General features: G+C 47.7%; 1 protein-coding gene across 5 annotated transcripts; it reads right to left on the reverse strand.

The window, feature by feature from the left end:
• Nucleotides 1–4,657: 4,657 nt before the first annotated feature.
• Nucleotides 4,658–19,502, reverse strand: PTPN18 (protein tyrosine phosphatase non-receptor type 18). Of its 5 annotated transcripts, none has more exons than XM_069465031.1 (15): nt 19,181–19,502; nt 17,342–17,450; nt 17,053–17,126; nt 16,872–16,967; nt 16,716–16,754; nt 8,473–8,541; nt 7,897–7,959; nt 7,535–7,677; nt 7,093–7,159; nt 6,932–7,009; nt 6,750–6,839; nt 6,413–6,501; nt 5,541–5,743; nt 5,059–5,133; nt 4,658–4,844 (listed from the first exon to the last, which is right to left on the reverse strand). In XM_069465031.1, exons 1-15 carry the CDS (start codon nt 19,271–19,273, stop codon nt 4,777–4,779), a joined length of 1,356 nt encoding a protein of 451 aa, XP_069321132.1. In that variant the 5' UTR covers nt 19,274–19,502; the 3' UTR covers nt 4,658–4,776. The 5 variants fall into 5 exon arrangements, with proteins under 5 accessions (XP_069321132.1, XP_069321101.1, XP_069321124.1 ...); XM_069465000.1 differs by having other exon boundaries at nt 17,342–18,080; nt 18,478–19,248; XM_069465023.1 differs by lacking the exon at nt 6,750–6,839 and having other exon boundaries at nt 17,342–18,080; nt 18,478–19,248.
• Between the last annotated feature and the right edge of the window lie 7,329 nt (nt 19,503–26,831).

The following is a 26,831-nucleotide window of genomic DNA, read 5'->3' on the forward strand; positions in this document are numbered from 1 at the left end:
GTGAGCCACTGCACCCGGCCATCTTTCTTACATTTTCTGTATAGGATTCATGTCCCCTCGACCAAATTTATGTATTGTAAAAGAAATGTGCCATAAAATAAACAATTCCCACTTGCTGGATAGTTGTTTGGGTTAACATTAGCTATAATCAAACACTGACTGATGCTCCACAGTTGCTCAGTGATGTCTCTCTGACCCTCACCGTGGCTGCAGTCAACTCTCCACAGCTCTTCCTGAAAAGGCCATTTCTCAGGTATTCAGTTGAGAAATTGCACTTACTGAGTGAAGCCCACAAACACCCAGCGAGCACGGCTCTGTTCAGGGCGTGCTCCAAACACTCAGGCAGCCAAGAGGAGCCAGACCCATCCCTGCCCCACAGACCTGGCCTGCTGCCCCAGGGTCCTGCCAGCCCAGGGCAGGGCTACGGCAAGGTGGATGCCAGGTGCTCTGGGGAGCAGGGGAGGAGGCGTTCTGGTGAGGGAGAAGGCTCCAGCCTCACAGGTGAAACCAGAGCTGGGTCTCCTGGGCTGAGGGAGAAGGGCAGGGAGGAGTGCTCTGGGAGGGTAGGGAGGTTTGGCTGGGAACGCTGGCTGTAGGTGGGGGGCGGGGCAGGGGACACCAGTCCCGCCGTCCTGAGCCTGCATCTTGGCTTTTTATTGAGGCCCCCGACTCACATACACACTATTATAGTATTCCAGAAGCAGTGAGGGATCCGCAGGCTAAGTGGAAATTCCTCACCTCTTCCCTCTGCCTCCTGAGATTAGATATCCACCGCCCAACATCCAGAAGCAACTTTTAGCACCATGTTTTGTTTCTGACGGTAACGGGATACATAAGCATGGGAGTAAGTGAAAAGAGCGCTGCGTTAGAAAACGGAAACGAATCGTGTAAAGCAGCACTCTGCCAGTGGGATTGCAAACAAACCCAGGGGCCCAGGTTTCTCTCAGTCTAGCAGGACAAACACACACCACACGTAGACGTCCTGTCAGAGGATGCTGAAAGCAGGAGGAGGGAGGAGTGACTCCCGCATGCAGGTGTCACCAGGTACTACCCTACTTGGAAACCGACGGATGAGCCCGTTCCTGTTTCGCGGATGTGGGCAGAAGACAAGCGTGTTTGTGTTGGTCCCTGAGCCCCCACATCCCATGGGGGCAAGTGAGAGCCCAGAAGGGTGCCGCACACACGGTGGGCTGCATCATAGAAGAGGAGCTCTGAGCTCGGGGAACATTCCAGAGGGAGGCATCACCTCCTGCAAGGTGTCCTGCTGCAAACACAGCTCCGAGGATGGCCCAGTTCAAGAGTGGTCAGGCCTTGCACTCTTGGAATGCCCAGTATATGAGTTTCCTGTGGTTGCCATAACAAATTACCATAAGCTGCATGGTTCAAAACAACAGACAGTTATTCTCATGCAGTTCTGGGGTCCAGATGTTTGAAATCCCGGTGTTGGCAGGGTTGGTTCCTCTGCAGGCTGTGAGGGGAATCTGCGCCGTGCCTCCTTCCCAGCCCCTGGTGCTGCTCGGGCCATCTTCGGCATTCCTTGGTCTGTAGACACATTGCCCCCTCTCTGCCTCCATCTCCAGTGGCCTCTTCTCTCTGTCTCTCTCACTCTCCTTTCTCTTACAAGGGCATCAGTCACTGGATTTAGGGCCCATCCAAATCCAAGAGGAACTCATCTTGAGTGCTTAACTTAATTACAGTTGCAAAGACCCTTTCCCAAATAAGGTCACCCTCACAGATTCCAGGAGTTAGGACATGTCTTTTGGGGGGCCACCATTCAACCCAGCAAACACATGTAGGAGAGCAAGGGCCATCTCTCCCAACAGCAAGACGATAGATGGTTTTTATGTCGGCCTGAGGCCATGATCTGTGTGCACAAAGACACGGGTGTGGAAAGTGAAGGGCACACTGGAGACAAGGTATCATATTTTATAAGAAATTAGGCAGCTTGGCAATACGTGGTGTGAGATAAATCAACTGCACACTTGCTAAATACCAACACTGCTCTAGGGGCTGGGAAGGTGGCTGTGAGCAAAACAAAGTGCGTGCCTTCCTGAAGCTTACATTCTGCTCAGCAAAGACAGTAAACAACATTAAGAGATAAGTTTTCTAATATATTAGAGGCAAAGTCTGGGAGGAAAGCCTCCCAGGGCAAATGCCTGAGGCGGGAGCGGCCTGCTGTGGGCAGACTAGGAAGGAAGCCCGTGGATGTGAGGTCAGACCTCGCAGGCTTAGAAACCTGCCCCTTCAGTGCTAACAGGGGAGCCCACACGGCCTCACTCACATTCACATTCGTATATTCACCTCCGAATCACTCATATTCACCTCCGAATCAGAGAACGGACAGTTTATTACTCACAGCAACACAGCAGCCAGAGCAGTATCTTGAGTGTGCTTCCCATGCCCTTGTCCCCAAGGGGAGGTGACGTGGCCCTGTGAGTGCAGTGGATCCGCATCCCAGGGAAGGTACCGGAAATTAAGAGACTTGGAGATTTGATCAGGGCTGCTGAGGACCTGCCTATCCTCTCCTCCAGAGAGAAAGGACTCATTATCCTGCAATGGGAACACGTGTCTCTGGGATACAACGTCCTGGAACGTAGGCTGCCACCCTAGACATTCTGTCCTCTCTTTGCTGTTCAATTGTCCCTGAAAAGCTAGTCTGTGCCTCTTGCCGAGAAGGCCCAGACATGCAGGAATGCGAGAGATCCAGGGAGAGCTGTCTCCCAAAAGCGGGCAGTGTGACGTCAGGGAGCAAGGGCATCCCAGGAGGTGAGGTTAGCTGGGTGACGGGGCCCTTCTGTGGGGCCATAGAGGCCACAGCAGCAGGCAGGCATTCATGCTGAGTGAAAGCAGTACTATGGGCTGGTTCTGCGCAGAATAGCATCGCAACCCGACTTCAGTTAGGAGAAAAGACTTCAAGGAAGCAGGGGTGGGAGTGAGGAGGCTGGCAGAGGGGTGGGACAGAGACGGTAGGGAGAGAGGGGTCAGATTCGGGGTTTATTTTAAAGGTAGAACTGATAGGGTCTGCCAATAGGTTACACGAGACAAAGGAGTCAAAGGAGTGTGACTCCAAGGTTTGGGTCAGAGCAACTGGAAAGAGGGAGCTGCCATTAAGTTCTTTCCCATTTCAGGGGTGTCAGGCTGGGTAAGAACATCAGGACTTCAGTTTTGGAAATGTTAAGCCTGAGATGTTCAAGTGGAGATGTTGAGATCTGGAGTTCTGTGGTCTACAGTTGAGCTAGAGGTAACGAATTTGGAGTTGTCAGTGTTTACAAGGAACTCAAAAGCCTTGTAGTTGGACCCAACACTAAGGGGGTGTTTTGGAATAGAGAAAAGAGGGCCAAGGGCCAAGCACTCAGGGAGGCAGAGAGCCAACAGCAAGAGACAAGAAAGAATGGCTGGGGAGGTGAGGAAGGAGGTGAGGAAGGAGGTGAGCCTGGGGCCTAAACATCTAACTGAACCCAGTGTCCAAGAAGGAGGGTCAGATGCTGCTGGCTGAAGGTATGAGAGGCTTGGGATCAGCAACAGAGGCCAGAGCTGACATCACAGGTAGGGGTGTGGGAGACAGCCCAGGGTCAGCTCTTCTGAGGAAACAGAGAAAGGGGGCAGCACTTGGAGCAGGAAGTGGGTATCATGAGACAAGGGCTCAAGTGCAAGATGCTTATTTGGCAGGGAGTATGGGGGAGTGAGTCAGGGGAGAGAGGCAGCAGTGAAGGGTGTGATAGCACACCAGCTCTGCCTGGGCAACCAAGCCCACTCCTTCTGGGAAAGCTCTGGGAACTCATTAAAAGTACACACCTCAATTATCCCGCTGAGGGGTGGGCTAGGTGTCATATTTATACAGCACCCCTCATTCACTGGTTGAAAGCTGCTGGGGGAGGGGAGCTCGTTCCAAGGCACTTGTGATCCACCAAGGATGCAGCCCTCACCCAGAGCTGCTGTCTGGCTGGAAGTCTGGATGGAAAGTCAGCGGTCAGCCCACTGGGTTGTGAGGGTGGGGTCTGCACAGCTGGGCATGGTGGTGGGGGTGTCTGAGATGTCTGTGCATCTGGGGATTTGCTGATATCTGTCTGGCAGTCCGTCCAACTAGGGGTCCATCTGGCTGTCTAGCTGGTGGCAGGGTCTTTTGAGAGCTGCGTCTGTTTGGTGATCTCTCAGGCTGGGACTGGTCAGGTTGGTGTTGGTCTATCTCTCTGGCTGGAGGGGTCCATCCATCCATCCATGGACCGCCCTTCTGAAAGTCTGGCTGACTTAGGGTCTGGCTATGCCTGTCCAGGTTGGTGGTCCAGCCATCTGCCTATCTGGGGATCTTTCTATCTGTCTCTCTGGGGTCAGTCCGCGTGGCTGTGGTTACGCCTGGCCTGGATCTGTGTGAGTGGCTAGGGGTCCGTCCATCTCTCTGTGAAGTCACCTGAGTGTCTGAGTGAAGGAGGCTCACATACTGAGCACAGCCAGTCCACTCTGTGGTGAGGGGAGCAGTCTCTGGAAGCCCTTCTGCCCACTCCGGCTTCACCACTCAGGAGCCACGCCCCTTCCAGACGTTCTTTTTAAATCTGCTCTGTTAAGCCTCACCGGCCATTATAACCCACCTACCCCCCGCCCCCAGCCTCAAGCCTCTAATGCTGTAATCACCAGGGCAAAGCGCCACATTTCTCACGGTGAGAAACTTTTATTTTGATCAGGGCCAGTGTTCCCACTCCCAACACATGGCACAGTGGAGCGTGGCTGTCAGCGAGCAGTCCGAGGGCTCATACGGAGAGGCAGGCGCTGGTGCAGCACTCACACCCGGGTCCACTCGGCAGGGGGGTCCCGGGGCCCTTTTGGCCTTCCGATGCGCAGGTTGAAGCCTGGGAGAGGAAGGGTGCTGTGGGTCTCATGGAGACGCTGAGGTGTGAAGAGGTAAGCACCTTGCGGAAGGCCATCCCCATGCCTGGAGCTCCTCTGGCTTACTGCAGCCACTGGACTCTGAGAGCCTGAGTCCCACGTTCCCAGGCCAAAGTCCCAAATTTCTGGGGTTCACTCAAGCTGCGTAGAGTCCTCGAGGCCCAGGCTCTGACTTACCTAGTCCACTGGTCTGAGCTCCATCCGTCACGTCCTCATAGGCGCCAGACCCGGCCAGGCTTTGGTCAGCAGGAACTGCGGGCAGGAGACCCCCCAGCGGGTCAGTGCCAGCAACCCCACGGAGTCCCAAGACCCCGCCCCGGACGCTTCCTTCCGAGGCCCGAGGAGGCGAGCCGAGGGCGGCGCCAGCGGGAGAGGGCGTGCACCAAGGGCGTGCCCGAGGGCCTTTAGGGTATGGCCTGAACAAACAGGCCGTCCCGGCCCGAGGCCGAACTGGCACCGGGCATCAGGGCCACAGTCTCTGGGGACGCCTCCGCGGCACGACCAATGACGGGCAGTAGCCCAGGGGGCGTGGCCAGGGCGGGCCGGGGGCAGGGGTCCCGTGGCCGCCCGGGCCCCACGGATCCCTCCAGGATGGGTCCCGAGAAGGAGTAAATGGGTGGGTGCCGACCTGCCCCAGCCCCGCGCCGGCCTCGACTCACCGCAGCCAGGCAGCGGCCCCCGCGCGTCCTCCCCGTGCGTCCCGGGCCGCTGGGCGCGCGGCGTCACCTGGCTGTAGACCGGCGCCTCCTCCGCGCTGCGCGCCAGCGACCCCGGCCGGGCGCCCGCCGGGGCCCCGCGCTTCTGCACCACCGCGTACGTGTCGGCCATGGCCGGGGCCGGGGCCGCGGGCACCGAGATGCTCCTGCGGGCGGGCAGGGTGCGGAGGAAGTGAAACGGCAGCGCGGGGCGGGGGCGGGGGAGCGCGCTCGGCGCGCAAACCGCGAGCTTCCTTCCCGCCCGGGCGGCGTGCGGCGAGGAGGGAGGGGTCTCTGGGTAGGGAGGTCTCGTTTCTGGGTCCCCAGCGTCCCGCAAGTTAGGCAGGTGAAGGGGGGATGGGGCCGGCCCGACAGGTAAACGGGCAGGGTATTGGTATCGTGGGGTGGTCGTTTCTGTATAAATGTCTATTGAATAAAAACAAGGAAGTGGCATCGAAGGGAGGAAGGGCTGGCCTTAAAGTGGAGGGCCAGCCTCAAGGACGGGAGGGTTGTCTCTGCTACAAAGGAGCGTCGACTCTGTCCCCGGGCAGCCAACCTGACGCCTGACAAGTGGGCAGCATCAGGAAATTTTGCTGAATTATTGGAGGACCCAGGAAAAGAACCTCAGAACGTAGGGCTAGGCAGAGGCCATGCATGGGACCACTGGGACAAAAGGGGCGTCTTGGGGAGGGTTCTCAGAGCTCGATTCAAAGAAAGGGCCAGCGAATATTTGGTGAACTGAACAGCATGGAAGGGGCTAGTGTATCAAGCGCGAGGAAAGAGCCGCTGAGCCTGACAAATTGGGCTGGGAAGGGTGCGGAGACGCAGCCAGGTACCTGAGGACCCCGCCTGGTGGGCGGGGTATGGCAAGAAGCCCGGGGGAGGTCCGGAGGGAGAGGGCGTCGTCGTAGAATGGGACACAATTCTGGGGAAAAACAGGAGGGGAGGGCCATGAGGCTTTGGAGGAAACTGGCCAGACTGCTGATGGGGCACTGGGGTTAGCTTTAGAGGAGATGGCAAGGGAGAGCGGAGGCCCGCAGGGGTGGATGTCATCAGGAGTCCGTGCCTGCTGCCAGGCGGAGTCAGGGGCTGGACTCTGCTCCGGGTCCTGGTCCTGGTCTTTGAGGGCGTCGAAGGTGGAAAGGAAGAGACAGAGGGGAGGGGTCTCTGTACCTCCTTGAGGTTCTGGTAGTTGGGGCTGGCGTTCTGGAGCGCTGAACGGAACATCTGAGCTACCGTGTGGTACAGAAACCTGTACTGCTCCTGTCGGGGTGAGGGGCCATCAGGAAGGGAGGGGGAGATGGAAGCCCGGCCTGTGTCGCTGGGAACTAGGAGCCCGAGACTGAGGCTCGCACCTCTGTCTGGACGGCTGCAGGACGCTGCTTCCGCATCTCCAGGACCATGTCGAAGAGGCTGAAGTTAGGTGGGATGGTCTAGGGCAGAGAGACGGGGCACGTGAGCAGGATGGTGTGGGCATGGGACACACGCTGCACACACCTGGATGCTTTCATCGTACCTGGGTCAGGAGCAGCTGCCTCACATAATCCACGGAGCACAGCACTCCTGTTCGCCCGCAGCCCGCACTGACAAGGGAGAATCAGAGCCCGGTCAGGGCCTACCCACAACACCTTTTAAATGGGACACTTGGGGCTGGGGGTGAGGGTCCTAATGGGGTCCCCTGCAGGACTTCTTGATTCCCAGGATCCCCAGATTGTAACTGAAAAAGGAAAAACTTTTTAATCACATATGTTGAGCATCAGCTGTGGGCTTACTCCCCGGCTGAGTCTGCGCTCAACAAATGCTAACAATTTTAGTTCAGGCGGGTTAGCAAGTATGGCCTCTCAAAATAGGCTTCCAGGCTGCAAGACTGGCCCCAGGTCCTGCACTCCCCTCCCGGCCTCCCTCCCCACCCTGTCCCCTCTGCCTCACCAGACCCTGGTGAAGCCCATTCCCTAAACCTGCAGTGGACACAGAGGGGTCCAGGGCCAGATCCCTGGAGGCGACGGGCTTCCTCCACCATGGCCAGTATGTGGTCAGGACTGCTGGGGACCCCATGGTCTGGCCAGGATATATACTGCAGCTGATACACAGAACGGGATTCCTGAGAACAGAAAAAGAGGAGCAAAGAATAAGAAAGAAAGAAAAGCATCCATGAGTACTTATTACACGCCAGGCCCAGAGCTAAGTATCTTCCATTTAAACCTACCAGATAATAACTGAGGAGGTAGACGCTATTGTGAATGCCCATTTTACAGAGAGAAACAGGCAAGAAATTGCTCTCATGTGGGAGCCCCTTTCCTGCTTCCTCCCCTATCTATACCTTCTGGAATGTGACCTTGAGGGTCCTGAGCATCATGTCTGCATTCAGCCACTTCTCCTTTGTCTGAGTATGGAGGCAAGAACAAAAGTCACAGTGCCAAAAAACACGTTTAGAAAGCAAAGCATTCCTGATTAAAAATCAAATAAATGCATTTAAAAAAATTCATTTAGCTCAAACATCCCCCAAAGTGTTCAGGAAGGAAACATTTGACAGAGGGAAGAAAGAGGACACTATTATAAAAACCCAAACATGCCCATTTACAGTGAAAATAAAATTATAAAATAAAAGTTTCACTGTATTTATTGAGTACTAACTGTATGTATTTCTTTTGAAATGCTAAGAGAAGTAAGGATTTCAAGAAACCAGGCACATTTACATTACAGAGATAACTGTGATACTTTACAGAGACATTTGTAGGCTAACATCAGGTAGTTCTCAGCAGTGTGAGGGGACTGTGGGATAAAGATTCAACCTTTAAGGCCAGTCCAAAGGCTTTCCACCCTGGGACTCTGCCTTGAAACCTCCCACAACATCCAAGTCCCAAAGAACCCTGTTCCCATCTCTGCCCCAGCTCACCAAGGTGATGCAGAAAAGCCCAATCTGCAGTGGCTCCTGCTCTTGGGCCCAGTAACGCTCACATCTTTTCTACAACAGGTATGGGAGAAAGAGCAGGGAGTGATAAGGGGGAGTCAGCTTCAGAGTTTCAGCTCAATACGTCCACCCTTCCCACCCCCGCCATTCACCCGGGGTGCTGCTGGTGGACACACACAGGCAGCAGCAGCTATGATGGTGGCCAGCCAGCAGCGCCATCAGATTGGACAAACTGCAGACTCAATGGAGGGGAGCCAGTACCATGCAGGAGGAAGACAGTCCAGGATACCCTCCCACTGCAAGGAACTAAAAACCCACAAAATCCATGAGCCATTATTTTCAGACATTGAATGACAGGCATTGCAGGACTCTGGTCACTGAACAGACCACCCCAGCTTACTGCCTGGAAGTGTTGCCAGGCCACAGGACATGAGGAGTCCAATGAATCCCAATAAGTTGAGAAGCCAGAGATCATGGCTCAGAGAGACCAAGCAAGCTAGAATTTGCAAGGAAGCTAGAATTTGCAAGGAAGCCAGAATTTGCAGCCCTGGAAGGAACAAAACTATGCAAACAAACAACTCCCCCGCCCAACAAACCCCCCTAAACCCCTCCAGACGCTGCATAGGGGTTGTTCCCTTCTTGAGTTTTTGGCTGAATAATAATCTGCATACATACAGCATGAGACTCCATGAGGCCATGCAAGAACAACTTCCCATGAAAGAATACTACTACGAATCTGCAGGATTAACATTTCCTGGAGCTCACAATGAGACATTTACATATCCTCTACCCAGAGTGGACAGGCCTCTTTGATTCTAGGGGGTATTCAGTAGGGAACCCAGAATGACCAGATTAGAAGTAGGGCTAACTTAATCCTACCATAAAGGGTAGGTACTCTAGACCTGCCCTAAGAGAGCTTATACTCAAACCTCAAAATGATCAAACATCCAAAAGTAACTTAATTGCCTTCCTGAAAAAGTAAAACACTCTTTAAAGAAACAACACAATCCAGCACTTACCTGTTTAAAATTTAAAATATCAATCATCTAATAAAATTTTATTAGACATCCAAAGAAGCAGGAAAATGTGACTCTTAACCAGGAGAAAAATCAGTCAATAGAAAAGGCCCAGAAATGACAGAGAGGAGGAAAGAAGCAAAGATCTTAAAATAGCTATTATAAATATTATAAACATACTCAAAGATGAAAAGGAAAACATGAACATGATCAAGAGTAAAATAAAAAATACAAAGAAGCCTAAATGTAATTTCTAGGAGGAAAAATAAAATACATGAAATGAAAAACTTACTGTTCAATAGCAGATTAGACACCAGAAGAAAAGATCAGTAAACATTAAAATATAGCACTAGAAACTATTCAGAATGAAAAAGACAAAAAAACAAAAAACAAAAAAACTAAAAAACAGAGAATCACTTCTCTGTGGAACTATACCAAATGGTCTAATGTATGTATACCTGAATGAAGTCCAGAATGAGAAGTGAGAGAGCGGAGAACAGAAACTATATGTGATAAAATACAAACTGAAAAATTTCCCAAATTTGATGAAACTATGAACCCACAGATCCAAGAAAGTCAATGAACCAGAAGGAAATAAACATAAAGAAAGTTATACCAAGGCAAATCACGATCAAATTGCTGAAAAATATTGATAAAGCGACAATCTTAAAAGCATCATATACATAAAAGACACATCACATGCTGAAGAACAAAGAATGACAGCAAAATTTTGTCAGAAACTCTGCAAGTCAATGGTGTGACATCCTAAAAATGCTGAAATTAAAAAAAAACTTTTCAGACAAATAAAAGCTAAGAGAATTCATCACAGGCAAATCTGCACTATGAGAAATATTTAAGTAAGCTCTTCATACAAAGAGAACATGACACCAAATGGAAATACAAATCTACAAAAAAAATAATGGAGTCAAGAAAAAAGTAAATATGTGGCTAAATGTAAAAGATATTTCTCTCATTTTTAACATCTTTAAAAGATAATTTAGTGAATTTTATCAAACAATTAAGGAGGAATTAACACACCAATCCTTCATAAACTCTTGCAAAAAACTGAAGAAAAGAATATTTCCCAACATATTGTATGAGGCCAGTATTATCCTGATACCAGGATTAGACAAAGATATCACGACAAAACTACTAACCAATGTCTCATAAATATAGACACAAAAAGTGTCAACAAAATACTAGCAAAATATACAACACGACCAAGTGGGATTAATCTCAGGAATGCAAAGTTGGTTCAATATATGAAAATCAATAAATGTCATACACTATATTAGTAGAATAGAAAACAAAAACATGATCATCTGAATAGATGCAGGGAAAAAAAATTGAGAAAACCCAACACTCCATCATGATAAAGTTCATTAGAAACTCAGTGCCCAAAGTTTTTATTGGGGGACCTTCTGTATAGCATGTAGGCACCCTCTGCCTAATGTGTACCTGTATCAAAATTTCAGACTCTCAGAGAGCAGGTGTTCAGCATCAACCATATTATTTGTATAAGCAGTTTAGGCATAGTGAGCCACACTTACTAGAAATCCAAGTTCCCAGAGGCCAGATAGGAACCAGTCTTATAGGAAGGCCTTTTTAAGCATAAGCAATTTAACTCTCAAGCAATGTTTAACTCTTTTGTACACAGAAAGGGACCTACCAAGAATAGCCAAAACTATCTTGAAAAACTAACAAATTCAAAGGACTCATACTCCCTGATTTCAAAACTTGCTACAAAGGCATAATAAGCAAACTGTGTTATACTGGCACAAGGACAGACATATTGTCAATTGAATAAAATTGAGAGTTTAGAAATAAACCCTTACATTTATGGCCAATTACTTTTCAACAAAATTGCCAAGACCATTCAATGGGAAAAGCATACTTTTTTCAACAAATGGTGCTGGAGCAACTGAATATCCATATGCAAAAGAATGAATCTGGATCCTTACCTCACATTACATACAAAATTAACTGAAAATGAATCAGAGACCTAAATGTAAGAGATAAAACTACAAAACGCTTAGAAGAAAACATAGGAATAAATCTTTATGACCCATCGTTAGACAATGACTTCTTAGCTACAACACCAAAAGCATAAGTGAAACAATAAATAGATTGGAATTCATCAAAATTAAAAAAGTTTGTGCTTCAAAGAACACTATCAACAAAGTGAAATGATGTGACTCAGGAGGCTGAGGTAGGGGGATCGCTTGAGCCCAGGAGTTTAATACCAGCCTGCACAACATAGTGAGACCCTGTCTTTACAAAAACAATACAAAAAAAAATTAGCTGGCCATGGTGGCATGCTCCTGTAGTCCCAGCTACTCATCAGACTGAGGCAGGAGGGTAACATGAGCCCAGGAGTTTGAGGCTACACTGCACTCTAGCCTGGAAGACAGAGCAAAACCCCATCTCTTAAAAAAAAAAAAAAAAGTAAAATGACAGCCCATGGAATGGGAAAGATACTGTAAATCATGTACTGATAAGGGACTTGTATCTAGAAGAACTCTTACAATTGTAAAAAGATAATCCCAGATAACCCATTTTTAAAATGGGCAAATGATCTGAATAGACATTTTCCAGAAGAGATATACAAAAGGACAAATAAGCACATGAAAACAAAAACACAGTGAGATACCACTTCCCACTTATTAGAGTGACGTGTGTGTGTGTGTGTGTGTGTATGTGTATATATATGACTATGTATGTGTGTGTCTGTGTGTATAGTCATACGGGCATAACATTTCGGTTAATGACAGATGACATATATGATGTGGTTCCATAAGACTATAATAGAGCATGAATGGAAATATGATATATAGCACTTGATATTGGCAGTGCAGATCAAGTAGGGAAAATGACTGATATTCAGTAATGGTGTTGGGACATTTGGTTTTCCATATGAAAAAATAGATAAAATACCATCTAGGTTTGTTTGTGTAAGCATACTCTATGGTGTCTGCACGATGACAAAATCGCCTAATAATGCATTTCTTAGAACCTACCCCCATTATTAAAGTATGAATTTCTCTCTCGTGCTCTCTATATATATACACACCACACACACACACGAATATGTATATTTATATATACAAAAATAACAAGTGTTCATGAGTATGTATTGAAATTAGAAGCCCTTGTGCTTTGCTGATGGGAATGTAAAATGGTGAAGCCACTGTGGAAAACAAAAGAATCAAGCATAGAGTTACCATATGAACCAGCAATTCTACTCTAGGTGTATACCCGAAGAATTGGAAACAGGAACTCAAACAGATACTTGGATACTAATGTTCATAGCAACATTATTCACAATAGTCACAAGGTAGAAACAACCTAAATGTCCTTCAACAGATGAATGGGTAAATAAAATGTGACAAATATATACAATGGAATATTATTTGGCCTTTAAAAGAATGAAACTCTGATACATACTGCAACATGGATGAACCTTAAAAACATTTTGCTAAGTGAAATAAACCAGAGACAAAAGGACAAGTATCCTGTGATTCCACTTCTATGAGGTACCAAGAATAGGCAAACTAATAGAGATAGAAAGTAGAACAGAGGCTACTAGGAGATGGGGAGTTGTTTAATGGGTACAGAGTTTCTGTTTGGGACAATGAACAAATTCTGCAAATAGATAGTGGCAATGGTTGTACAACACTGTGAATATACTTAATGCCACTGAATTTTACAATGGCATTTGAAATGGTTAAAATAGCAAATTATATGTTATGTACCAGGATTGTACCATATGTACCATATGTTATTTTACCAGGATTTAAAAAGAGATACAATATGAGATACTACTTCCTATTCCCTAGAATGGCTATAATAAAAAAAGACAGACAATAACAAGTGTTGGTGAGGATGTGAAGAAATTGAAACCCTCGTACATTGCTGGTGGAAATGTAAAATGATGTAGCCACTGTGAAAAATAGTTTAGCAATTCCTCAAAATGTTAAAAACAGAGTTCCCATATGACTCAGCAATTCCACTTCTAGGTTTATACCCCAAGAGAAATGAAAACATATGAATTTCATAGCAGCATTATTCATAATAGCTAAAAAGTAAAAAGTACCTAAATCCTATAAACTGATTAATGGATAAGTAAAATGTGGTAGATCCATTCAGTGGAATATGATTCAGCAATAAAAAGGAGTGAATTATTGATACGTGCTATAATATGTATGAGCATTAAAAACATGCTAAGTGAAGAAAGCCAGTCATGAAAGACCACATATTATATGATTCCATTTATGTGAAATGTCCAGAGTAGGCAAATCTACAGACTAGAAGTCGATTAGGGATTGCCTAGAGGCTGGTGAGAAATGGGAAGTGACTGCTAATAATAAAAATAATAACAACAATATAGGGTTTCTTTATGGGGTGATGAAAATGTTCTAAAATTTATTTTGGTTATGGTTCTGCATAACTCAGGAATATACTAAAAACAATTGAATTGTATACTTTAAATGGCTAGATTGTATCTCAATAAAGCCATTTAGAAAGATAATCTAAAGCAAAAATAATAGCAGTATATTGTATAGTTATTATTTAGAATTAAACTATATATTAACAATAGAATAAAGCATGGAAAGAGGAAATTGAAATATACGATTGTAAAGTTCTTACATTTTATGTGAAATGTATAATATTATTTGAATATAGACTATGATAAGTCAAAGATATATACTGGAAACCCTAAAGCCACCACTAAACATTTAAAATTAAGAGGTAAGGTAATAAGAGAATAATGACCAGGAAACAGACTCATGAAAAATTCTCAATCTGAAAGAAGACAGAAAAAAAGAAGAACAAAGAACAGATAGAAAAAATAGGAAACAAATATCAAGATGGTAGATTTATACCCAATATTATTATTAATTACATTGGAGACTAAATGTTCCAATTAAAGGCAGAGATTGTCAGATTAGATTTAAAAAGTAAGTCCCTACAATATGGCAGCCACAAGAAAAATTTAAAAGAGAACACAGATATAAAGTAAAAGAACGGGAAAAGACATAGCATCCAAACTCTAAAGAAATTTAAATGGCTACATTAATAGCGAAGTACACTTTAGAAAAAGGAATAGTAACAAAAATAAAGAGCGACATTACATTTAGAAAAAGGGAACCAATCATCAGGAAGGCATAATCCTAAACGTATATGCACTCAATTGTAGAGTTTTAAAATACCTGAAGCAAAAACTGACAGAACTTAAAGGGGAAATAAATAAATCTACAATTAGAGTTGGCAATTTCAACATTACTCTTTCAGAAAATAATAGGGCAAATAGACCAAAAAATAAAATCATAAGAATAATAAGAGTTGAATAATACTGTTGACAAACTTGATCTAATTGGCATTTATTGAACAGTTGGAGATCTCAACACTCCTCTCTCAGCAATTCATAGAACATTTAGAGAAAACAAATCAGTAAAGATAAAAAAAATATACCATAAAGATATAAAGTGTCTTTCAAAAAAGACTACCAATTTGACCTAACTAGTTTTAGAGAACACTCCACCCCATAAAAGCAGAATACACATTTTTTTTTCAAATGCACACAGAACATTTGCCAAGATAGACCATATTCATTGTCATAAAACAAATTTCGGTACATTTAAAAGGATTGAAATCACACAAACTTGTTTTTTGATGACAATAGACTTAACTAGAAATCCATAAGCAAAGGTTATATGAAAAAGTTCCCAAATATTTGGAAACTAAACAACCATGGATCAAAGAAGAAATCATAATGGAAATTAAAAGAGTACTTTGAACTAATTGGAACAGAAGACACAACTTACCAAGTTTGTGGGATGAAGCTAAAACAGTGCTTAGAGAAAATACACATTAGGTCCTCATATGTGAAAAAAGAAAAACCTCAAATCAATGATCTAAGCTTCTGCCTTAAGAAACTGGAAAAAGAAGAGCAAATTAAACATAAATAACCAGAAATAAGGAAATAATAAAGAGAGAAAATGACTGAACTAGAAAATGCAAAAGCAATGGGGAAAATGAATAAAACTCAAAGCTGGTTCTTTGGAAAAATAATAAAATGATAAACTTCTATCCCAGGGGTTGGTAAACATTTTCTATAAAGGGTCAGCTAAAAAATATTTTAGAATTTGAGGACCATACAATCTATTAAACTTGCAACTACTCAACTCTGCCATTGTAGCATGAAAGCAGGCATAGACAATACATAAATACTGTGGCTGTGTTCCAACACATTTTATTTACAAAAACAGGCAGCGGGATGGATTTAGTACAATAACTGTAATTTATCCTTCTTTACTCTAGCCAGACTGATTGGCGGGTTGAGGAGAAAGAGAAAACACAAATTACCAAATCAGAAATAAAAAATGGGACCTCACCGCAGATCATACAGACTCCATGATCAGCTAGTCACCCCAGGCAATTCTACCGCCACCCCTCACCCCATCCATGGAGCAGGCGGGAATGCAGAAACCACCACAAGGTATGTGCCTTTAATTTTGACCAGCACTTACTGAGCAACTAATTCTTGCTAAAAGGCAAAACAAAGATCCCCAACCTTGTGTAGTTTACCTCCTAATCAGGGAGATTGAGAGTAAACAATGCACATAATACATTGTAGATTATCTGGTGTGTGAGAAGTTTGCAAGAACTGTGGAAAAAAAGGAAAAATAGGACAAGAGAAGGAGAGTGGAAATGCTGTAGAGGATCCAGGAAGATGTCTTTGAAGAAGTAACATTTGAGCAAAGACCTGAGGAGGTGACAGAGCAGTCACGGGGAAGAACGTCCCTGGCAGAGGGAACAGCTAGGGCCTAGGCCTTGAGGCAGAGTCGCCCGGGACATCTGTGGAGTGGCAGAGGACAAGTTGCTAGAGTGGATTAAGGACAGACAGGTAGAAAGAGCGATCCGAGCTGTCCAGGGGACCCAGTCAGCATAGGCCTCATGGCCTATGGTGTGAAATGGGTGGGAAGCCCAGCAGGAGACGGTTGCCAATGGGGACTGGGGTAAGCCCCATGAATAAAAGAAAAAAGATGAACAAAAAATTAAAAAGGGGAACAGTGGGGCTTTCCGCAGAGCCACAGTTAGGTCACTCCAAGAACAGTGTCCTCGGGTTCTGGGGTCAGGGAAGAGCTAGCAATATTCTTCCTCCCTCCTCCCCGCACAGGAAATGCATTGTGGGGGCCTGAGGACACCTACCCGCCCATTCTCTGTCTCTCTACATGCCATCAGGATCACCTAGACAGAGGGGTAAGAGGAGAGGGAGGTGATTTGGGTCAGGAGGCCAGGGAAGCAGGGTTGGGGGAATCTTAGAATGTTGGCCCCACCACACCCCACCCTTCCCTGAAAGCTGACCTTGACCCCAAACTCCCAGATCAGTCGCCAGAAGTCTAGCAGGGTGTGTTGCAGGGGTCCTTGCGTGGCAATGTAGGCCTGGCTTCCGTCTATGCCCTGGAAAAGGCCGCATTCCCTACTGCGATGCTGCTGCCCAACCCCACCACCCCCAGTCAGCCCCTTCCCTGACCCCAAGCCTGACCCGGATGAAGTTGCCATTGATGTAGTCACCGTGTCCCTCCTGGAGCAGGGAGAGGATCACTCGTGTCTGATCATCTGCCAGCGGGTGAGGTGAGAAACGGGGAGTTTGGGGGTGATAGGGTTGTCGTGGCCCAAGGGGACCACACGCAGAGGCGCCCTTGTGCACTGCTGGGGAGCCCTGCAGCTCCCCAGAGGCTCTGGGAGGGAGAGCGTCCCAGAGCGCAGTAGGTGACAAGGGGTGTGCCAGCCGCCCGACTGCTGCCCACTCCCCACGGAAGCCCCCAACTCACATGGCAGCACATCTTTATAGCGGTTCTTCCTCACATTCCCAGGCCGGCTGCCAGCCTCGGTGGAGCACACGCCCTCAGTCTCCCAGGCGGCAGAGCGGGCCTTGATGTCCTGGTGGGAGGCCCCAGGAAGGGAGCAGAGGCGAAGGGAGGAGCCTGGCACCCCGAGGGTACAAGGCAAGTGGCCCCAGGGAGGTGACTGAAGACCCCCAGAAACACAGGGCCTGCTTAGTAATAATGATACAATATGATAAAATAATAATAGCGACCCAGAGCACCTTCTCTGTGCCAGGCACTGTGCTAAAGGCATTTAATCATCACAAGGTCAGGGCGAAGTGGGGACCCCCATTACGCAGGTGAGAAAGTTGACGCACCACATGCTTGAGCGACTTGCTGAAGGTAACAAGATACTAGGTCCTTTATTACTCATAGATTATTATCATTAGTGAATAGTGTATTACCGTCATCATCAGGTATTCCTAATCACAATAAGTAACACCTCCCATGCCAACATTGTGTGTGAGCCGCAACGCTAAGTGCTTTACTTATGCCGGCCGGTCACTTTAGTCCTCCTGCACACTGCGGTGTAGAGGGTGCCAGCGTCGGTGTTTCTACCTCCAGAAGCCCTGCGGTTCCTGTGCGTGCAGGAGGCGGGCCCGGGCGGCAGGGGCGCCCTCACTGCCTGCCTAGCGTAGGGCCCCAGCACTGTTGACCGCTGGGACCACCGAGTCAAATCACTGTCCTGCATGACGTCATGTAGCACATGGTCATTATATGTTCACGTTTACTATGTACATTTTTATATTGCGTAAATTATTTATTTTACATTTGTCATGCGTTTCTTATCTCTTATATGCTACAATATTTCTACATGTGTGTAAATTATTTAAGTTTATTTTATATGTATCTGTTACATATTTTATATTTACTTACAAATTTTTTGAATCATATTTTATAAATTATAATTTTATCTGTTATATTTGTTGTATTGTTTTAAGAAGTTATGTTTTTGTGTAAATTGTGATTCATAATCATACTTATTTTTATGTTTATATGCCACATATTTCTGAATTTGATATATGCCACCATATACTGTTTACATATTTGCATGTTGTTTCTAAATTTGGTACTTTCATTACCTGTAGTATGCCGTGCCTACCGCGCTGCGTCCGCCTTCACTACGCTGCGCTTGCACTGACCCACTGTAATGTTTAGAATCTTTGTAAGTACTGACAAGGGCATCCGCGAAGTGAGCGCCCAAGGGTGCTAAGTGCTTTTACCCACATCATTTATTCCTCAAACCAGTTTGGTCATTAACGCCCCCATGTCACCAAAGAAGAAACCGAGGCCAGAGGGCCAGGTAAAACACTCCGCACCACAGCCCGGAAAGGCCCGGACGCAGGTTCTCGAGGGTGCGTCTGCACCCTCGCAGCGCCAGGGCCTCCCGGTTCCTCTTCGCCACGCTCCCGGGCCCTTCCTCTCTATGCTCACAGCGGTGACAGCCAGGTCGCCGGGAGGTCCAGCGTGGGTGTGCCGCCCGCCTAGCCCGCTCCACCCGGCAGTGGGCTTGTTCCGGGACTCGAAGGTGTGCACGGCCCGTCCCAGCCCGGCATGAACTTCGCCCTCCGGGGCCCGGGGGCAGAGGGTGAAGACCGAGACAGCGCGAGAGCGCGACAGAGAGGTGCTGGGAGAGAAAAACCGAGAGATCCCCGAACGGGAAGACGCCCCGGGACACCGAGACAGAGACAGCCCGTAGGGCGCACAGGAGGGAGGACGGACGTCGGGACAGTCCGAGGCGAGGAGCCAAGCGCACCGCGCAGCTGTCCACACTCGCCCACTCACGCTGAACTCGCTGGCGAGGATCGTGCCCTCCCGGCCGCACCGCGCCTCTAGCTGCTCCAGGAAGCTCCGCGCCGCGTCCACGCTGCGGCTCATGGTGCCGTCCAGCCGTGGCGCTCAGCATTCCCAGCGAGTGTAGGCACCGCGGACGCAGCGGCCGGCGGGGAGACTCAGTCCCTGTTGTCGCCAGCCAGTGGAAGCACGGAGCGGCCGGAGGGGCCGCCCCTCGGCCAATGGCATTCGGAGCACGCCCGCCCCGGATGCTCTGGCCGCGTCGGCTGCCCCAGCGCGCGGTCCTGGGGGCTGGGCCCGAGACGTGAGCCCAGCGCTGGAGCTTCCCCCCCACCTTTTTTTTTTTTTTGGCTGCCGCGCCTGCGGGTTGAGTCCGCACAGTCCCGCGGACACTTCCTCCCTTTTGGACCCACCCCTAATTTGGGATCCGTGCCCTGGGCTACTCTCCAGGCGCCGCCAGGCTGCGTCGGGTCCGAGCCCGGCGCGCGGGGGTTGGTGTGTGTTGCGGGGAACGGTCAGTGGGGAAGGTCGCCGAGATCAGCTTGCTCCTCCTGCCCTCCGGGGCGTCCCGCGCTGTGCGCTCCAGCCGGGTCCAAGGGAGTCGGCGGGGAGAGCTAGCCGCGGGGAAAAGTGATGTCCGGGCGCCCGTGACGTGGGAAAGACCGCGTGGCCGCGGAGCTTCTGGATCTGTTATTTCCAGAGGTTCTTTTTCCGAGACGTGCTGGGAGGCGCTGAGGGCGCAGGGTCAATGCTAATTTGAGGACCTCCACACGAATAAACCGGCTGGGAAACAGAACTGAGGCGCAGGAACGGGGTTCTAGGGGGAAAGGTGTTCTCAACGCTTTGAAAGAGTTTCTCTCTTTTATCCTGTCTCCACACCATCTTCAGAAATTGTGCAGGAGGTCAGAGAAGAGCTGCTGTCCCAGCCCCTAGGGTCACGGAGGGCAGGTTGGAGCGAGTGGACTGGCACGTAGGGGCCCATCAAGTACAGGCCTGCATAGATGGGTTCGTCCCCCTCTCATCGAGGCTATGGAAGAATTTCGAGGGGCGGCACTGGAGGCAGCGTCAATGAACAGTTTGAGGTGTTGAAAGGTAACACTGGGCACTGGGTGTGTGCTTTGTCACTGATACCAGGTTGTCAGTTTAACTCATTAGGGGTCATCAGAGTGTTTCAGTCAGGGATGGGCTAGATAGGAAGTGGATTTGGTGGTGTCTCTGGCCTCTGTCCCAGCTACTTAACTGGGAGAGGTGGCAGTGTGAACACAGCCATAAACAAGTAACATATAAACAAATGTGTGTAGCTATATCCCAGTAAAACTATTTGTGGACACTGAAATTAGAATTTCATGTAATTTTCATGCACCACGAAATACTTTTTTTGTGGCCTGCAGGCTGTAATTCGACCCTGGCTTACACGGTTGACAGCTCAAAGTGGGTCAGTGGGGATAAAAGGCTGGGGTGTTTGCTTCATGGTGGAGTCCCTGTTGGGGAGAGGGTCACTGTGGAATCAGGGCTTATCATTTACCAGTTTCATCTTTGAGGGTTCTTGGGAGGGGGAGTCAGTAGTGACCACTGAGGATGCATGGTGACAGTGAAGTCACTGGTGATCAGCCAGAGTCCCCTGGATGTTCATGGGGTGGGGGTGTCAATGAAAGTAACTGGGGAGCCATTGGGATTTGGACTGTTAGTAGGTGAAGGGTCAGGAGAGTCAGGGAAGTCACTGAGGAAGTACATTGCTCCTAGTCAGTGCACGACAGTGTCAGTGGACTCATTGAGGTTTCGTGAATGGACAGGGGTAGTTGGAGACTCAGAAGAGCAGAATACAGAAGTATCAGTGAGCTGTGAAAAAATACAGAGGCCGAGTCCCTGAGTACTGGCGGTTGCTAATGGCAGTCACTGTAGGCTAGTGGGTACTGGAGCACCAAGGGATCATGATTGCTCTCTGTAGACTGTGGTGGTAGTGCATGTCACCCGAGGTCGATGATCACTGGAGACTGGGTGGTACCTGGGGGCAGTGGCAACACTGAGGGTTCAGTCACTGGGTCATTCATGGTGGTGGGCAGGGAGGCGGACCAGTGACTGGGGTCCCTCTGCCTGGCTAGCTGGGCATCTGCTGTCCAACTAGGGGCTGAGGGTCCATCGTCTGAGCAGGGGTGTGGTGGGATGCCTGCCCAGCAGGAGACCCTGCTGAGGGCCTGTCTTTCTCATAGGCCAATGCCTATCTTACTGGTGGAGAGTAAGTCTGTCTGTCCAGAGGAAGGTCTTGCTGGAGGGCTGGAGTGTCTATTCACTGGGGTAAGGTCTTTGTCCATTTGTGGGAGGGGGTCTGTCCTTGAGGGGTTCTCACTTCTGCTTGGCTGGGATCTACCTTCCAATTGCTGGCAGGTATTCACACGTCTCTCTGGCCACAGGTCTATCTGTATGTGTGGCTGGAGGTCTGCCCATCTGTCTAATGAACTGTCCATTTCCCTGGCTGGCTGTCTAGCTAGGAGTTGTTTCCCTGGGATTCTGTCCATCTGTCTGGAAGTCTGTCTGGGCATGGGCCTGTGTGTCTGTTTGGTGGTCTGACCAACTGTCTAGATGCTGCCTGATGGCCTGTGAACATTAAGTGGCTGAGGCTGTGGCTGGCATCTGCCAGTCATGTCTCCAGCTGGGTTGGGTGTCTCTCTCTGGCCTCATGTCCACGCTCACCCCCTGCCCCCTCACTGTTTAACCCACCTGCCCTCCTGACACTTGACTACCCCTCCATGTCTCTGCAAACATCCAAACTCTCCTGGCTTGCTCTCTGCTGAGCTCAGGCTGGGTATGGGGGATAGAAAGACCCCCTGAGACCTCCAGCAGCCCTGGCCGGCTCCACCTCTCCCCTCTCCCAGAGGATCGCAAGCTGTGTTCTTGCAATGGGACTCACCACTGCTGGTGGCCCTCTCGTTCACTCTGCCAGTGGCAGTCCCATGCGTGAGAGCAGCTGGCACTGCTGCAGAGATCCTGTGCATAGTGAACCCACGTGTCACATGCCAGTCTGCCACCAGAGTGGTGGCTGCCCCGGATACTCGACAGAGCCGAGGACTGGGTGCAGGTGAATGCTTGTGCAATGCTGTGAGCTCAGCCTGTGCTGATGGCACAAAGGGGAAAAGAGAAAAGACAGTGGAGGAACCTGGCAGATACCACCTTACTCGGGAAGCTTATGGGGAGACTACTGACATCCCTAGTGTACAGTTCTTCTCTGGCCTCCTTTCTTACTAGGCCAAAAAAGGCCAGAAGAAATTTGAAATGATTTTCCCACTGCTTCACTGTTAAAAACCTTCAGGCTGGGTGAGCTGTCCTGTTGGCCCATCCACGAGTCTGGCATTCGGCATGCAGGAAAAAGGTGCTCTGCAGTGCCTGGAGCCTCTGGGGCAGCTTTGGTTGCAGTCTACTCTAACTCTCCCACCTCCCACAATCTGCTGCTCTTTATGCAGGCTGGGTTTCTGCCCTTGGGAGCTGCCCTGCAATTCTGCTTCAAAAAGGAAGGGTGGGGGAAAACCTTGGGAACAGAGGAGAAAGCCCTCTTCCCCATCTTTAAAAAAATGACAACACCCTTAAAATGCTCTTAACCAACTTTTGCCCCAGGTTGGCCTCACCTCTCCAGGGCAGAGCCTGGGCATCTACATTGCCAGAGCAGACCCTACATGCTAGCATGTGCGCTTGGAGGAAATAAACTCAGGCAGACAAGTGCTCTGACAATGACGTGGGCAGCACCCAGAGGTACTGTGACCGACAGACCTGGTCAGGGCCCCTGCATCCTCGTGAGGTTTCTATACCTCATTTTAGCCTGGCCTCATTCTAGCCCAGCCTCAGTGCACTTCCTCTGCACGCGGTGCTTTATTTAGAGAAGACCAATAGCTGCATTATTTTCAGCTGATGCTGGCTCCAGCACAGCTGACCGCCCTCTGTGGTCCCTGAGTGCAGAGCCCATGGTGTCAGAGCTAAGTGTGGTCTCTAGGACAACCAAGGGAGGCATGGATCCGACTGTCCCTCAAGTGTAACGCCAGAGAGGAATAAGTGCACGTCCATGTCTGGGTGGGCGTAATCATCTCTGGAAGGATTCCTGTAGCGAGGGGCTCCCTCACTGCCGCTGTTGACTGGGGTATTCTGCAGTCCTGGCCAACGCAATGCGGCAAGAAAAAAAAAGGAGGGTCTGTCAGAAACACTAATTGGCATATGGCATAAATAGCTAGAAAGTTCTAGAGACTCTTATGAGAAACCATAAGAACTTACAAGAAAGTATAATAAGGTAGCTAGTTAAAATATACTACATACTTACAAACATATCATTTTCCTATACACAAGCAGTAATGAATTTGAAACTATAATGCAAAAAAGATTTCATATTAATTTCTTGGGGAATTAATTCACTGTTAGTGAATTAATGGAGCTAGGCAATGGTACTGCCTACTAACATCACAAAATGACACCCAGACGTGGTGAGCCTCCTGATGAAAGAACAAAACATCCCTATTAAGGATCACTGCTAAAAAAATTTGAGCCTGTATCTGACTGGGCCTCTAGATCTCAATGTTAATTCAGAGGACACCCAATGGCACATGAAAATATTAAATGACACCACAAGTGATAAGAGCAACGTCCATACTGTGGAAACTCTATTAAGACGAACAAACCAGTTTTCTGACTGAATAAATTATTAAAAAAAAAAAAAAAAAGGACAATCTTATAGATTAAAATGAGACTTAGGATTTATACACAAATGGTCACAGCAGCATTAACCATAAAAGCCCAGATGTGGGAAACAACTCGAATTTTATCCACTGATGGATAAACAGGTAAAATGTGGTGCATATATACAATGGAATATTATTTGGCAATAAAAACAAGTCAAGTAGACACAAGCTGTAACACAGACAAACTTACAAAATATTATGCTCAGTGAAAGAAGCCAGGCAGAAAAGGAGACATTATATGACTCCATTTGCATGAAATCCAGACTCAGCCAGTCTGTAGAGACCAAAAGTAGATGAGTAGTTGGCAGGAGCTGGGGGCCTGGTTGGAGGGGATTGGGGAGTAACAGCTAATGGGTGAGGGGTTTCTTCCAGGGGGAACAAAAATATTGTAAAATTAGATTGTGACAACGGTTGCACAACCCTGTGAATATGATTAATACAAAACATTGAACTGTACATTTAAAGTAGGTGAAGTGTGTGGTATGTGAATAGTTCAATAAAGCTGTTAAAAAAAAAGAACTAAAGAAACTTGTCAACCATTTGCAATGCATGGACCTAATGTGGACCCCAGTTCAAACACACACACCATAATCAAGGAAAACTGAACACGCACTGGCTGTGTGATGATACAAAGGAGTGTTTGTTGATAATTTTAGGTGCAATAATGGTACTGTTATTTTTGTAGCACCCTTATCTTTTAGAGATATACATAGAAACATTTATGGGCGAAATGAGGTGGTGTCTGGGATCTGCTGCTAAGCAAACTGGCGGAGTGGATGTACAAGAAGGTGGGGCTACAGAGGAGACAGACCAGCCAGCACCGAGGCTTGCTTGGGGACTCACTGTACCATCCTCTCTGCTCTGGTATGTTTGAAATTCTCCACATTTAAAACAATCAATCAATATAGAGATGAACAATAGAGAAAGGGAGCAGACAGGTCACAGAAAACACACACATACAAATGGCCAATAAGTGTTTGAAAAGAGGCACAACTTCTGTCATAACAAAAGAAATGCAAAGTCAAGTGGAAAAACATTTGCACCCAGAGCTTGGCAAAGGTTAAAACCTGTGGACCTGGGGGGCAGGCACTCACATGATTCCGATGATGGCTGTAGAAACAGACATGACCTCTATTATCATTTTAAAGACATAATTCCACTTGTAGGGATTTATTCATCAGAGGCACTTGCATAACTATGCACAGAGGTATGCTCATGCTCTTGAAGCGATGTTAGTGGGAGAGAAAACAGGCAACAACCCATGCTACAGCCACAAGGAGGGAGGCAGATCCACCTGCCCTAGACACCCTTTAGGGCCCCAGACAGCCCAGAGTTACTGTGAGAGGGAAGGACGGCAAGGTCAAAATGGTGTGCAGAACATGAGCCCTTTCGGATTAAAAAGAAATATAAAAACTGCCAGTCAACAAATATATGTATACCATAAAAAGAAAACGGTCATATATTTTTAAAAAAGTCAATAGTGATGATCTCTGGAGAGTAGGCTTGGATTATTTGGGGTGCAGGAAGGAGGAAGGTGGTTTATTTCTCATTGTGCACATTTCAGTAGATTTTTAACATGAGCATGTCTTACTTTTACACTTTATAGAAGAATAGAGAAAAAAATCCAAGTATCCCCCTGCACACTAGGAAAATAATGGCAGAGAACTCAGAAGGCAGCTCTCTGTGGCCAGTGAGTAAATGAAATGTTTACCCACAGTCCTATGATAGTACAGAAACTACCTCCTCCCTGGATGCCCAGTACACCAGCAAGGCCCTTCTGACACAGTGTGGTTCACACTCACACAGACAGGGCCCTCCCTGCCTCCTGGGCACACTGGGAGTATCTCACACATGGTGCTTCACACCTGCTTCTTTTCATTTAATACCTACAGAATGGGAGAAAATATTTACAAATCACATATTTGATAAAGGGTTACTATCTGTCTTAGTTCAGGCTACTATGACAAAATACCATAGTCCCAGCCGGGCGCAGTGGCTCACGCCTGTAATCCTAGCACTCTGGGAGGCTAAGGCAGGAGGATCACTCAAGGTCAGGAGTTCGAGATCAGCCTGAACAAGAGCGAGACCCCATCTCTACTAAAAATAGAAAGAAATTATTTGGACAACTAAAAATATATATAGAAAAAATTAGCCAGGCATGGTGGCACATGCCTGTAGTCCCAGCTATTTGGGAGGCTGAGACAGGAGGATCGCTTGAGCCCAGGAGTTTGAGGTTGCTGTGAGCTAGGCTGATGCCATGGCACTCTAGCCCGGGCAGCAGAGTGAGACTCTGTCTCAAAAAAAAAAAAAAAACCAAACAAAAACAAAAACCACCAACCATAGACTGAATAATTTGCAAACAATAGAAAATTACTGCCCACAGTTCTGGAAGCTGGAAGTCCAAGATCAAGCTGCCAGTAGATTCAGTGTCTGCTGAGGGTCACTTCCTGGTCCACAGATGGCACCTTCTGTATCCTCACACAGTGGAAAGACAACAGAGCTCCCTCAGGCCTCTTTTATAAGGGCACTAATTATATTTAAGAGGGAAGAGCCCTCATGACCTAATCACCTCCCCAAGGCTCCACCTCCTACTATCACCTTGGGGCTTAGGTTTCAACATGAATTTTGGGGGGACACATTTGGACCATAGCAGTATCCAAAATATATCAGGAACTCAACAACAAAAAAGCCAATAACTTGATTTAAAAAAATGGGCAAAGTAACTGAATAGACATTTCTCCAAAAGGGACATCTATATGCAAATAAGCCAACAGGTATGTGAAAAAGTGCTCAACATCGCTAGTCATCAGAGAAACAGACGCAAATCAAAACTGCAGTGAGCTACCTACCACCTCACACCTGTTAAGATATCTCTTATTAAAAAACAAAAGATAAAAAATGTTGGCAAGGATGTGGAGAAAAGA

This window comes from Eulemur rufifrons, chromosome 1, assembly GCF_041146395.1.
Source record: "Eulemur rufifrons isolate Redbay chromosome 1, OSU_ERuf_1, whole genome shotgun sequence".
Lineage (NCBI taxonomy): Eukaryota > Metazoa > Chordata > Mammalia > Primates > Lemuridae > Eulemur > Eulemur rufifrons.